This window comes from Thalassophryne amazonica, chromosome 6 (genome assembly GCF_902500255.1).
Source record: "Thalassophryne amazonica chromosome 6, fThaAma1.1, whole genome shotgun sequence".
NCBI classification, from domain to species: domain Eukaryota; kingdom Metazoa; phylum Chordata; class Actinopteri; order Batrachoidiformes; family Batrachoididae; genus Thalassophryne; species Thalassophryne amazonica.
Window position 1 is genome coordinate 120801053 of NC_047108.1, and position 15334 is coordinate 120816386.

The 15334-nt window shown below is 41.1% G+C and overlaps 1 protein-coding gene across 1 annotated transcript in view; it reads left to right on the forward strand.

Annotated features, from left to right (window-relative positions):
* The window catches only part of noc2l (NOC2-like nucleolar associated transcriptional repressor), a 60158-nt gene extending 45863 nt beyond the window's left edge, over positions 1 to 14295 (forward strand). The window contains 3 exon segments of the mRNA XM_034173285.1: positions 10705 to 10824; positions 14124 to 14149; positions 14152 to 14295. Coding sequence (XP_034029176.1) covers positions 10705 to 10824; positions 14124 to 14149; positions 14152 to 14265 — 260 coding nt within the window. The 3' untranslated portion in view covers positions 14266 to 14295.
* The last annotated feature ends 1039 nt before the right edge of the window (positions 14296 to 15334 follow it).

The window sequence follows — 15334 nt, forward strand, 5'->3', positions numbered from 1 at the left end:
AAGGATGGTTCAGGGTCACCTGATCCAGCCCTAACTATAAGCTTTAGCAAAAAGGAAAGTTTTAAGCCTAATCTTAAAAGTAGAGAGGGTGTCTGTCTCCCTGATCTGAATTGGGAGCTGGTTCCACAGGAGAGGAGCCTGAAAGCTGAAGGCTCTGCCTCCCATTCTACTCTTAAAAACCCTAGGAACTACAAGTAAGCCTGCAGTCTGAGAGCGAAGCGCTCTATTGGGGTGATATGGTACTAAGAGGTCCCTAAGATGAGATGGGACCTAATTATTCAAAACCTTATAAGTAAGAAGAAAAATTTTAAGTTCTGTTCTAGAATTAACAGGAAGCCAATGACGAGAGGCCAGTATGGGTGAGATATGCTCTCTCCTTCTAGTGCCCGTCAGTACTGTAGCTGCAGCATTTTGAATTAACTGAAGGCTTTTCAGGGAACTTTTAGGACAACCTGATAATAATGAATTACAATAGTCCAGCCTAGAGGAAATAAATGCATGAATTAGTTTTTCAGCATCACTCTGAGACAAGACCTTTCTAATTTTAGAGATATTGCGCAAATGTAAAAAAGCAGTCCTACATATTTGCTTAATATGCGCATTGAAGGACATATCCTGATCAAAAATGACTCCAACATTTCTCACAGTATTACTAGAGTTCAGGGTAATGCCATCCAGAGTAAGGATCTGGTTAGACACCATGTTTCTAAGATTTGTGGGGCCAAGTACAATAACTTCAATAACTTTGTGGAACTCCATAATTAACCTTAGTCTGTGAAGAAGATTCCCCATTTACATGAACAAATTGTGCATTTAATACCTATGGCATGCTCTAATCTCTGTAATAAAATTTTATGGTCAATAGTATCAAAAGCAGCACTGAGGTCTAACAGAACAAGCACAGAGATGAGTCCACTGTCTGAGGCCATAAGAAGATCATTTGTAACCTTCACTAATGCTGTTTCTGTACTATGATGAATTCTAAAACCTGATTGAAACTCTTCAAATAGACCATTCCTCTGCAGATGATCATTTAGCTGTTTTACAACTACCCTTTCAAGAATTTTTGAGAGAAAAGGAAGGTTGGAGATTGGCCTATAATTAGCTAAGATAGCTGGGTCAAGTGATGGCTTTTAAGTAATGGTTTAATTACTGCCACCTTAAAAGCCTGTAGTACATAGCCAACTAATAAGATAGATTGATCATATTAAGATCGAAGCATTAATTAATTGGTAGGGCTTCCTTGAGCAGCCTGGTAGGAATGGGGTCTAATAGACATGTTGATGGTTTGGAGGAAGTAACTAATGAAATACTCAGACAGAACAATCGGAGGAGAAAGAGTCTAACCAAATACCGGCATCACTGAAAGCAGCCAAAGATAACGATATGTCTTTGGGATGGTTATGTGTAATTTTTTTCTCTAATAGTTAAAATTTTATTAGCAAAGAAAGTCATGAAGTCATTACTAGTTAAAGTTAAATGACTACTCGGCTCAATAGAGCTCCTGACTCTTGTCAGCCTGGCTACAGTGCTGAAAAGAAACCTGGGGTTGTTCTTATTTTCTTCAATTAGTGATGAGTAGTAAGATGTCCTAGCTTTACGGAGGTCTTTTTTTTATAGAGCAACAGACTCTTTTTCCAGGCTAAGTGAAGATCTTCTAAATTAGTGAGACGCCATTTCCTCTCCAACTTACGGGTTATCTGCTTTAAGCTGCGAGTCCGTGAGTTATACCACGGAGTCAGGCACTTCTGATTTAAGGCTCTCTTTTTCAGAGGAGCTACAGCATCCAAAGTTGTCTTCAATGAGGATGTAAAACTATTGACGAGATACTCTATCTCACTCACAGAGTTTAGGTAGCTACTCTCCTATCCTTAAACCTAGTTACAGCACTTTCTGAAAGACTTCTAGTGTAATGAAACTTATTCCCCACTGCTGGGTAGTCCATCAGAGTAAATGTAAATGTTATTAAGAAATGATCAGACAGAAGGGAGTTTTCAGGGAATACTGTTAAGTCTTCAATTTCCATACCATAAGTCAGAACAAGATTCTAAGATATGATTACAAGTGGTGGGTGGACTCATTTACATTTTGAGCAAAGCCAATTGAGTCTAATAATAGATTAAATGCAGTGTTGAGGCTGTCATTCTCAGCATCTGTGTGGATGTTAAAATCGCCCACTATAATTGTCTTATCTGAGCTAAGCACTAAGTCAGACAAAAGGTCTGAAAATTCACAGAGAATCTCACAGTAACGACCAGGTGGACGATAGATAATAACAAATAAAACTGATTTTTGGGGACTTCCAATTTGGATGGACAAGACTAAGAGTCAAGCTTTCAAATGAATTAAAGCTCTGTCTGGGTTTTGGATAATTAATAAGATGGAATGGAAGATTGCTGCTAATCCTCCGCCTCGGCCCATGCTACGAGTGTTGCGTTCTGGCAGTTAGTGTGACTCGGCGGTGTTGACTCATTTAAACTAACATATTCATCCTGCTGTAACCAGGTTTCTGTAAGGAAGAATAAATCAATATGTTGATCAATTATTATATCATTTACTAACAGGGACTTAGAAGAGAGAGATCTAATGTTTAATAGACCACATTTAACTGTTTTAGTCTGTGGTGCAGTTGAAGGTGCTATATTATTTTTTCTTTTTGAATTTTTATGCTTAAATAGATTTTTGCTGGTTGTTGGTGGTCTGGGAGCAGGCACCGTCTCTACGGGAATGGGGTAATGAGGGGATGGCAGGGGAAGAGAAGCTGCAGAGAGGTGTGTAAGACTACAACTCTGCTTCCTGGTCCCAACCCTGGATAGTCACGGTTTGGAGGATTTAAGAAAACTGGCCAGATTTCTAGAAATGAGAGCTGCTCCATCCAAAGTGGGATGGATGCCGTCTCTCCTAACAAGACCAGGTTTTCCCCAGAAGCTTTGCCAATTATCTATGAAGCCCACCTCATTTTTTGGACACCACTCAGACAGCCAGCAATTCAAGGAGAACATGCGGCTAAACATGTCACTCCCCAATCAGATTGGGGAGGGGCCCAGAGAAAACTACAGAGTCCGACATTGTTTTTGCAAAGTTACACACGATTCAATGTTAATTTTAGTGACCTCGATTGGCGTAACCCGGTGTCATTACTGCTGACGTGAATTACAATCTTACCAAAATTTACGCTTAGCCTTAGCCAGCAGTTTAACATTTCCTTCAATGTCGCCTGCTCTGGCCCCCGGAAGACAATTGACTATGGTTGCTGGTGTCGCTAACTTCCACATTTCTCAAAACAGAGTCGCCAATAACCAGAGTTTGATCCTCGGCGGGTGTGTCGCCGAGTGGAGAAAAACGGTTAGAAATGTGAACGGGTTGGCGGTGTATACGGGGCTTCTGTTTAGGGCTACGCTTCCTCCTCACAGTCACCCAGTCAGCCTGCTTTCCCGGCTGCTTGGGATCTGCTGGAAGGGAACTAACGGCGGCTAAGCTACCTTGGTCCGCACCGACTACAGGGGCCTGGCTAGCTGTAGAATTTTCTACGGTGCTGAGCCGAGTCTCCAATTCGCCCAGCCTGGCCTCCAAAGCTACGAATAAGCTACACTTATTACAAGTACCATTACTGCTAAAGGAGGCCGAGGAATAACTAAACATTTCACACCCAGAGCAGAAAAGTGCGGGAGTGACAGGAGAAGCCGCCATGCTAAACCGGCTAAGAGCTAGTAGCTGCGCTAAGCTAGCAGATTCCTAAAAACACACAAAGTGAATAATGTGTAAATAATTTAGAGGTGATTCAGCAGAGGGAGTGCTTTAGTTAAGGCACGTGAAGATTACACTGTGAAACAAATCGTTATCTAGTTATCTAGATCAATCTAACTACGTAGATTAAACAGCTAACAGATACAGCAAAACACCGCTGTGCTCCGGAACAGGAAGTGATACAATACCGCAGTGAGAGCCAACCACCAGTAGAGGCAAGCTCCAGACAGATTTATTGATGATGTAATGACAGCCATCTCCCCAGTGCCTTTACCTGACATGCAGCCCCATATCATCAGTGACTGTGGAAATTTACATGTTCTCTTCAGGCAGTCATCTTTATAAATCTCATTGGAACGGCACCAAACAAAAGTTCCAGCATCATCACCTTGCCCAATGCAGATTTGAGATTCATCACTGAATATGACTTTCATCCAGTCATCCACAGTCCACGATTGTTTTGACCGTTGGGGTTTTACATAATTATTGTATGGCCTTGCCTTACAATATAAAGCGCCTTGGGGCAACTGTTTGTTGTGATTTGGCGCTATATAAAAAAAAATTGATTGATTGATTGATTGCTTTTCCTTAGCCCATTGTAACCTTGTTTTTTTCTGTTTAGGTGTTAATGATGGCTTTCGTTTAGCTTTTCTGTATGTAAATCCAATTTCCTTTAGGCGGTTTCTTACAGTTCGGTCACAGACATTGACTCCAGTTTCCTCCCATTCGTTCCTCATTTGTTTTGTTGTGCATTTTCGATTTATGAGACATATTGCTCTAAGTTTTATGTCTTGATGCTTTGATGTCTCCCTTTGTCTACCAGTATGTTTGCCTTTAACAACCTTCCCATGTTGTTTGTATTTGGTCCAGAGTTTAGACACAGCTGACTGTGAACAACCAACATGTTTTGCAACATTGCGTGATGATTTACCCTCTTTTAACAGTTTGATAATCCTCTCCTTTGTTTCAATTGACATCTCTTGTGTTGGAGCCATGATTCATGTCAGTCCACTTGGTGCAACAGCTCTCCAAGGTGTGATCACTCCTTTTTAGATGGAGACTAACGAGCAGATCTGATTTGATGTAGGTGTTAGTTTTGGGGATGTAAATTTACAGGGTGATTCCATAATTTATCCCTCAGAATTGAGTGAGTCCATATTTTTTTCGCTCTGCTTGGTCTAAAAAAGTAACCGTTACTGACTGCCACAATTTTTTTTTTCCTGATTTCTTATAGTGTTTCTTAAAGCCAGAAAGTTCCCATTTGAAATGACTTTAGTTTTGTGTCATGTCTGTGACTTTTTTTTCTACAAAATTAAACAACTGAATGAACATCCTCCGAGGCCAGTGATTCCATAATTATTGCCAGGGGTTGTAGTACCGATGCCATACTATAGAGGATAGTATGCAATATTCCAGTTGTTCAGATGTCGGCCCCATTCATAACTGTCCTTCAGGTGCACCACAGGCCGAAGAGGAGTCCAATCCAATATAGTCCAAAAATGGACACCATGTTCTGTGTAAAACTGGTCTTCATTATCATGTATAATATTGGTGAGGTATTCCAAAGGGACAAGATCAAGAATTATTTTATGCCAGCCAAAAACAGAAGCAGACTTGTCACTGACGCACTGTAAAATAATATTTTTCCTCGCTGCAAATGTTAAATATTATAGTCTTTTATCAGTGACTGTTTTCATATATTTGCTTGGCAGCCCCAAAATCAAAGACCAAGGGTCCATTTCTATATTAATATGGAATATTTTCTCAATTTCACCAGTAATTTCCACCCAATATCTTTGAAGTCTGACATGACCAAAAACAGTGAGTTAAGGTTCCCACTTCAGTTTTACACTTCAGACACAAAGGGGACAAAGAATGGTTAAAGAGGTGCATGCAATGAGGATATATATGCAATCTGTGTAAAATTTAAATTATATAGCTCTTGTCCGGGTACAAATTGAAATCTTTTTTTCCAAAGACCAAATAGTATCCCATATTTCTTTATCTATGATCACAGATAGCTCCTTCTCCCACACACCTCTAACCCCTTGTGTGTCAGTAGCACATAAACTGTTAAGTACTCGATAAAATGTACTCAAAAATACTTTTGATTGTTGCTGAAACAGGATTTCCTCAACCGCAGATATTTCAGGGTGATCAGTAAGAGTTGTAGTATGAATAATATAATGTATTATTGGTAAAAAACTGAAAAAAAGAATCTTGTTTCAGTAACCTATATCTATTAATTAATTGTTCAAATGACAAGTTGATGAAAGTTCATCCTCTAAAAACAGATCATTGAGCAATTTAATATTCTTAGTAAACCATGAATAAAAACCAGAATCTAAAGAGCCTGGGGGAAAAGCCAGGTTATTTATTATTGGAGTAAACCTAGAGGTGATATTTGCTCTTCCCTCCAGATGACGCACAGGTCGCCAGGCTTTTAATATTACAGGATTTGTATAATGGGCTTTAATTTCCTTAAACTTATCAAAAAAAACAGTAAGTCCCTAAGACTGCACTGTGACAATGCCGCCGTCCAAATTCACGCTCTCCTCTTAACCCAATCATTTATGAACCTTAAATGGGCAGACAGTTGGTATATTTTAATATTAGGCAGATCCAAACCCCGCTTTGAACTTGGTAAATGCAATACCTTCATCTTTAACCTGGGTCTACGCTTATTCCAAATAAAAGAACTGAGCCAAACATTTATATCCTTCAACACCCTTTTAGAGAATAGAACAAGGATCATTTGAATAGGATACAATAACCTGGGCAGCACATTCATTTTAACCAGAGCGATATGATCTTGCCAAAAGACCGGCAAAGACATCCAACGTTCTCAGTCCTGCTTAATTTAAAAAAAAATAAAGGTACAAAGTTTGCTCCATATAACTGGTCAAAGATGGAGTAATAAAAATCCCCAAATTCTCAAACCTGTTAGGAGACGTTTTAAAAGGAAAGGGAGGATCTGTATTTCTTTTTTATTGAAAGAGAACCAAGGGGCATAGCCTCTGATTTGGCCAAATTAATCTTATAACCAGAAAATCTACTAAATCTGTCAATCACATCAATAAGACCTGGAGAATTAGAACATCATATGCATACAGTGTTATTTTATGACACCGCTGTCTGATCTCTAAACTGCGTATTGCAGGTGGCGCCCTTATAGCCTCAGCAAGTGCCTCTAAAATCAAATCAAATCAGTTTTATTTATATAGCGCCAAATCACAACAAACAGTTGCCCCAAGGCGCTTTATATTGTAAGGCAAAAGCCATACAATAATTACAGAAAAACCCCAACGGTCAAAACGACCCCCTATGAACAAGCACTTGGCGACAGTGGGAATGAAAAACTCCCTTTTAACAGGAAGAAACCTCCAGCAGAACCAGCCTCAGGGAGGGGCAGTCTTCTGCTGGGACTGGTTGGGGCTGAGGGGAGAGAATCAGGAAAAAGACATGCTCCCTAATCCGAATTGGGAGCTGGTTCCGCAGGAGAGGAGCCTGAAAGCTGAAGGCTCTGCCTCCCATTCTACTCTTACAAACCCTAGGAACTACAAGTAAGCCTGCAGTCTGAGAGTGAAGCGCTCTATTGGGGTGATATGGTACTATGAGGTCCCTAAAATAAGATGGGACCTGATTATTCAAAACCTTATAAGTAAGAAGAAGAATTTTAAATTCTATTCTGGAATTAACAGGGAGCCAGTGAAGAGAAGCCAATATGGGTGAAATATGCTCTCTCCTTCTAGTCCCCGTCAGTACTCTAGCTGCAGCATTTTGAATTAACTGAAGGCTTTTCAGGGAACTTTTAGGACAACCTGATAATAATGAATTACAATAGTCCAGCCTAGAGGAAATAAATGCATGAATTAGTTTTTCAGCATCACTCTGAGAGAAGACCTTTCTAATTTTAGAGATATTGCGCAAATGCAAAAAAGCAGTCCTACATATTTGCTTAATATGCGCATTGAAGGACATATCCTGATCAAAAATGGTATGGTATGATTTTATTTCTCAGGGACAGTGCAAAATAATACATTAACCTAAAAAAACAGGAAAGATGCATTGTGCCAGGTTATAGCAAAAAATACTAATTTCCACCTGTAGTCCCTGGACAGGTTGATGTCTAACTATAAATAACAGCATTTGTAAATGGAAAGAAAATCCATTTAGCACAAAGACTATTGATACTGTAAGCATATAATACCTCACCCCTCAAGTAGACCATTCATAAAAACTTTCAACATTTTATCAATTCAAAGACATATACAAAAGATACCACTTAGTTCACACTCATCATATATACATATATATACACACATACATACTCACACACACACACACACATATATATATATACGTGCACACATACACATAGTCACACTTTTCAAACATCTTCACACTATATTCTCACGCTTACATCATATATACAAATCATATAACTCACTCCAAGATTTCTCACAGTATTACTAGAGGTCAGGGTAATGCCATCCAGAGTAAGGATCTGGTTAGACACCATGTTTCTAAGATTTGTGGGGCCAAGTACAATAACTTCAGTTTTATCTGAGTTTAAAAGCAGGAAATTAGAGGTCATCCATGTCTTTATGTCTGAAAGACAATCCTGCAGTTTAACTAATTGGTGTGTGTAGACTGGCTTCATGGATAGATACAGCTGGGTATCATCTGCGTAACAATGAAAATTTAACCAGTGCTTTCTAATAATACTGCCTAAGGGAAGCATGTATAAAGTGAACAAAATCGGTCCTAGCACAGAACCTTGTGGAACTCCATAATTAACCTTAGTCCGTGAAGAATACTCCCCATTTACATGAACAAATTGTAATCTATTAGATAAATATGATTCAAACCACTGCAGCACAGTGCCTTTAATACCTATGGCATGCTCTAATCTCTGTAATAAAATGTTATGGTCAACAGTATCAAAAGCTGCACTGAGGTCTAACAGAACAAGCACAGAGATGAGTCCACTGTCTGAGGCCATAAGATCATTTGTAACCTTCACTAATGCTGTTTCTGTATAACTAAAGCAAATAAAAGGGGTGATAGAGGACAACCCTGCATCACACCATCAGAAAAGGTTTTCACCATTCCAGCTTTTTAAAATGGATGGTAGTGGTGTAACATAGCCTATTTTGTGTTATTTGTCTGCAGCATTTGAACGGTTGGTGAGATCCTTCAGGTGTGGACACTTGTTTTTCCTCTTTTGTAGCAGGTTACCTGGAGGATGCTCACGCTGGTCCTGCGACATTAGCAAGTTTATCTAAATAAAGAGACAAATCCAAGAATCATCACTTTCTTGAGATAGACTTGTGCCTGGACAGAGGGTTGCACTCTATTGGTTTCTCTTTCACTTCAAACTGCTCTGTGGAACAGTATGGTGTAATGTCTGTGTTGGCCTGTAGGGGGCTACGTGTTGTCACAGCCTCTGACAACTTTGTGTGATTGTTAGCTGCTTTTTGTCACGTGATTCAGATCTCTACTTAATGTGCAGCTTGGCTTATTAAAACATCCAGTGTCTCATGGAACAAAGACTTCAATTCAAATCGAAATCAGATTTTATCTTTGTGCCGGGACGAGCCCATTTTAATTTTTCCTGTAACCGCTGTGTGGCTTATTTCTCGGGTCACCTGCAGGTCACAGGCAGCTGCGCCATCACTTTATAGCGTACACTCGGACATGCTCCAAATCAGGAAAAAAAAAAAAAATCAACCGCGTCCTCTGTTAAGGTCAGAAAGGAAAGGAGTCGGCGGCAGGGGGATTTTGTTTAAAGCATCTGGATTTTTGTTGTTGGGTGAGTCCCCACAAACGGATGGCAGCTGCAGCAGCCCCCCCCCGCCCCAAACCACCGCTTGCACGCCGACAGGAAGTACAGGCTTGGATCCCAGCAGGGGTTCCTAATTCAAACCAGCTCAGTGGAACAACCGGAGGTTTCTGCTCCTGCTGCACTCACTCTGAATTTTTCTTTCTCGTTCTAAGTCCTCTCGCCCTTTTATTTAGCTTCTGTGGACTTCAACCAACTGCTGCTCGTGCATAAACATCTCAGCAATAACACATCCTGCCGCCCACCTCTAAACGGTGCTTTGTGTGGAACTGTGTGTGTGTGTGTGTGGGGGGGGATGATTTAGAGAGGACGTGTATGGTGTTGGTGTCTTACAGGTCATTAGGGTGCGCTGTCTTAAGATGTTATTGAGTTTCCCTCACACCACCTGCACAATAACTAAATTATGTTTTCTTTGCGTGTCAGTTGGAATGTTTAATAGATTGTGGTGTGTGTGTGTGTGTGTGTGTGTGTGTGGTGTGTGTGTGTGGTGTGTGTGTGTGTGTGTGTGTGTGTGTGTGTGTGTGTGTGTGTGTGTGTGTGTGTGGTGTGTGTGTGGTTGGTGTGTGTGGTGTGTGTGTGTGTGCGTGCGTGTGTGTGTGCTGCAGCCGGCGGTGGAAGTCGCTCCACTTCCTTCCACACTCTGATCACACCTCAACTTCAAAGCCCACCAATTCCACTGATCCCGTTAGCAAGACAACTTCTACCCACTGTACCCCGAGTGCAGCACAACAATTTTACACAGATTCCCAAGTTCTTTCCCGCAAGCAGCCGTGCACGCGGCGCGCACACACACACACACGTCGCCTCTCCCACTGTCACAGTAGCTGCGTGCTGTGGAACCTGCCTGCTATCTCCATTTGCTATATTTAGGCCGTGAGCATTAGATGTCTGAAATTGCCGGTAGTAAACTGTCACGGGTGTTTGTGCAGCAGCGGTGACGTCTGTAATCGACTCTTCAGTTCCATCTCAGGAGGAAATAGACACTTCCAGCTGCCTCTGATTCCAGCCCACAAATAAACATCTCCAAACGTACCGACAGAGAAACACGTGCATAAACTAAGTGCCTAAAATTCAGGTGTGTGTGTTCTTGTTTATTCTCTTTCTCCTAACAGGTAAAAAGGCCAAACATGGGTCAGATGATGATGACGACAACGATGATGTCGTCATCGATGATGATGATGATGATTCTGCTGACATGATCGATGATGAAGCTGCTGCCATCGAACACTCGGGTCTGTCTTATTTAATATCTAATATCATTAGTGCAGCAGATAACAGAACATTTACAGAGGAATGCTTCAAATGCTCATACAAGCATCAAATTCAGCACAAATACTCCTTAGACATTCCTCTTTTGAAAAAAAAAAACGATTGGCCACTTGAATTTTCAATCAGCAGTCAGGTAGGGGTCAATTGAAGAATTACAGTGGGGTCAAAATTAAAAGCTGCTCCAATCTGATTGAAAAATATATCACATTATTTGCCTGATCATAAAGATTCCAAAAAGGTATAGTTTGGACTATCTGTGACTGAATGTTATGAAGTTATAGGATAAAAACAGCCATAATGGTGACAAAGGTCAGTGTCAGTTTGTACAGGGGTCAAAAGTTAAAGTTACTCCAGTTTTGGTAAAAAGTGATGCTAATTATTATTTAACAGGTTGTAAAAAAGGAATAGTTTGCACCATGTATCATGCTGAGTTATCACGTTACGGGGTAACATAATGTCACATGTCACAGAATCCAATGGACATTGACCTTGTTTGACCTTTACTTTGGAGACCAAGAGTTCAACACTGTCAAAACTATTCCATTTATTAATCCTAGTAGCTCAACCAATAATTTGCATCACTTTTTACCAAAATTGGAGCAACTTTAACTTTTGACCCCTGTACAAACTGAAATTGACCTTTGTCACCATTCTTGCTGTTTTTACCCCTTAACTCCAAAACATTCAGTCACAGATAGTCCAAACTACACCTTTTTGTAATTTTTATGATCAGACGAATAATGCGATGGAGTTTTCAATTTGATTGGCGCATTTATAAATTTTAACCCCTGTGTAATTCTTCAATTGACCCCCTTCCTGGCTGCCTGCTGAAAATTCAAGTGGGCAGTTGTTATTTTTTTTTTTTCTTCTTCTTCAAAAGAGTGATGTCAAAGGTGTATTTGTGCCAAATTTGGTGAAGGATTGTTTCAGTTATCTGCTGCACTACATGTCCAAGACAAAATAATGTATTAATGTCAACTAAGAAGTAGTTCTGAGTTTTAAAAACGTACACGACTTTGGTGCTTAACACACACACAAAAAACCCAGTAACCCTCACACAGTTCTTATCTTTTATCTACAAGAGGTTTGTATGATGGAATTTACTCACGTTTAGGAGTTCCTGGATACACTTTGTTGCTGCCAGTTTGGATTTGCAAGTTAACCGCTAGCTGTAGCAAACCTTCAGTGCTTTTCTGTGGCTCTCTGCAGTAAATTCAAGAGGAGGTGTTTCTGCAAAACGTGACCTCGTGTTCCAACAACCCCACAAATCCGACCTCCAACACATAATATTTTTAAGATTATCGCTGTTATTATTTTTGAGTTGTCTGTTAATTTCATTCTGTATTTTAGGGCTTTTATTGTGAAAGGACAAAGTGGAGGGAGTGTATCTTTGCGTTGTATTTGACTGAAAGAAGGGCTACTTTGTCAGTGACCACACATCTGCTGGAAATGAGTGAGAAACTGGCGAAAAACTGCAACATAGAAAGCATGATTGCAAAAAATCAGTCTGTACCGGTTATTCTGGCGTAACTCTTTTCTTCTGCAGGACTCCCGTCTTGTACACCAGCATAGATTCCCAAAATTTCCTGTATAATTTCCTGTATTGTCTGTTGTGTTGGTAGCATGGCCCAAGCAGAGGGTCACCCCTTTGTGTGGCCATCTTGAGGTTTCTTCCTCAAATCATCAGAGGGAGTTTTTTCTTAACACTGTCGCCTGTGTGCTTGACTTTACTTAGACTTTACTTGTGTGAAGCACCTTGAGGCAACTTTGTTGTGATTTGGCACTACATAAATGAAATAAAGAAACTGAAACTCAACTGTACAGTAGATGACCTCATAGATGACCCCTGTAATAATTTCAGAAGAATAGTCATAGTGTATTTCAGAATTTTAAAAAAATTGGCAAAGTTTTTACATCGTTTTTATTTTCTGTGGTAATCATCCTAATTTTTTTTCTTTTTCAAATAACTATTCCTGCAAAAAAAGTGAGCCTGCAGGAAGGAGACGAGTGAGGGGAGCTCCAAGAAACCTGTTAGTGAACTGTGGAGGAGTTATAGGCTTCTGTGACTGGAGAAAATGCCTAATCCAATTTTTCACAGCTTCATGATGCAGTGCAACAGAGAAGGATTTTTCTTAAATGTTATGAAACTTCAGCTACAGTTTTGCCAGAAGGCACATAAGACTGAAGTCTAGATTTGATCTTTGTTTTCTGTCTGTTCCACTCCTCCTTGAAGCTTCATCTGATGGTGCAGCAGACAAACGTTTCATCTTCTCTCCAGTTGGAGCCACAGAAGCCTGTAACTCCCTTCAGTTATTTTGGTGGCTTCACTCACTCGTCACAGTCACTCAGTTTTTTTATTTTTGTGGTTTTGTGATCCCTATTTGTGGTGTTGTTGAAATGTTAACACTGCAAATTTGACGAGTGCCATTTTAGAATTTTGAATATAAAGAAACTTGAATGATTATTTTTTTTTAAACATTTGATGTTGGGGATGGGGGGGGGGGGGGCGCTTGAGGAGGTGCAAACCTTTCGCTGCGCTGTATATAGCACAAATACAAACTACCACACTGTCAGGTTTTTTTTTCCTCCTCCAATACACTGCTGCTCTAAACTTCACACTGAACACGTAGTGACAGGAAATGGAGAAAGTCTGAAGCTTCACAATTTGTACCAATCAGAAGCATAATTCCTTCAGATAAAAAATAAAGCCCTTTTTAAATGAACAGAATTGAATCTGTTTAAAAATGACTGTGAAGGTTCTTGAAATGCCAAATTCTCATTGAGGTTAAAATAAAACTTCTGTGCCCTAGTTTAGCCTGTCGACGACGTCACAGCGTTAGCCATCGTGTCAGGCACAGTTTGATGCTCCGTGCGATCGGCGTGGGTGCAGAAATTTTACACTTTGGACTTTGTGATAGTGATTGTGGTGCAGCACTGGCTTTTGTCGCACTCCTGCAGCTGACGGATGGTTTAGGACAGAGTTGTGTGTTTGATCACATTTTGTGTTGCAGAATGTTGTTTTCTGGACGCTAAAGCTTAAAACATCTGACTATGTAGAGATTTAAGGGCGTTAAATTAGTGCACATTTGCAGCACTAAAGCGTGTTCACAAACACGCTTTAGTGCTGCTTTCCCTCCACTTTGTGCACATATAATTAGTGGGTATGAATTATGAAATAGTCAGCTTGCATGCAAAAGATCCAGGATTTTACCTGTTAAAGCGGCTCACGGTAAAATTAACTTGCTTGCTCTCTGTGTTTCAGATGAGGATGATGAGGAGGAGGAGGAAGGAGGAGATGAAAATCCCCGTCAGCTCCTCAGCCGCTGTCCTCCTCTGCACTGATGAAGCTGGCAGAGGGAGACGAGGATTTGGTGGAGGACCTGGAGCTCTCTGATGATGACTGAAGTTCATAGATGCACCTGAGTGAACTTTTTTTTTTTTTTAAGATTTGTATTTCTTCACCTGTAAAGATGCTCATAATGATGGACTTGTGGTAAAACTTTATAAAGAAAAGACAAAGTTCATGACTTTCCTCTTATTTTTTTTTTTCTAAAGATGCCAATTAAGATGTATTACGCAAATGATTTATGTCCTTGGTGCGTGTGCACACCTGTAGGCACCCTCAGGCTTTGAGAGGAAGGACTGGCCTCGCTGAGCCAGGCTGGCTGGCCAAGACGAGCGCTACAGAGGCGGGTGTTGAGCCCTGAGGCGGCGGTGCCGTGCCAGGCTGGCGGGTGCCGTCTGATGCTGTGCCAAGCCTCTCTGCCCAGGTGGTAGAGCAGCAACACAGGCTGGTCTGTTTCCCTGCCAACTCTACACCCACCCTCCCACCAGACCTCCATCTTCTCTCCGTTTCCACACGCACAGCTCTCCCACTCCAGCTCGTCCGCCTTTCCACGACATTCACCAGCACAGGTGACACTGGCCTTTTTGTTCAGGGAAGAATAATCATCGCACGCCTTTGCAGCGGTACAAAACCAGGCGGATGCATTACGGAGGCTTAATTTCACAAAATCAAAAAAAAATGTCATATTGTCTGCCCCGTGCATGTATTTGCTTCAGCGGCGTGCACATGCAGCTTAAAGCAAGTAACGTTCCAGCGGCGAGTTTTTCCTCTTTGAAGCAGAGGCTCAGCGTGAGCTCAGATTTATCCCCCGAGGCGGGAGAGACTTTGGCCTGTGGGTGAACCTCGCACTCTGACAGCTGGTCTGAACTGCGCCCCCTATAGGTTATTGGATGCATACATTAGGACACCGTACTTCCTCATATCAGTGATGCACATGCACCAATAAAGTGAGACTTTTCGGCTGCTCCCTTGTTTGCACTCAGGGTCACCGCAGCAGGTGGATCTGCATGTTGATTTGCCACACGTTTTATGCCGGGTGCCCTTCCTGATGCAACTTCACATTACATAGAGAAATGTGGCAGGGGTGGGGTTTGAACTGGAAACTTCCGCACTGAAACCGCATTGAA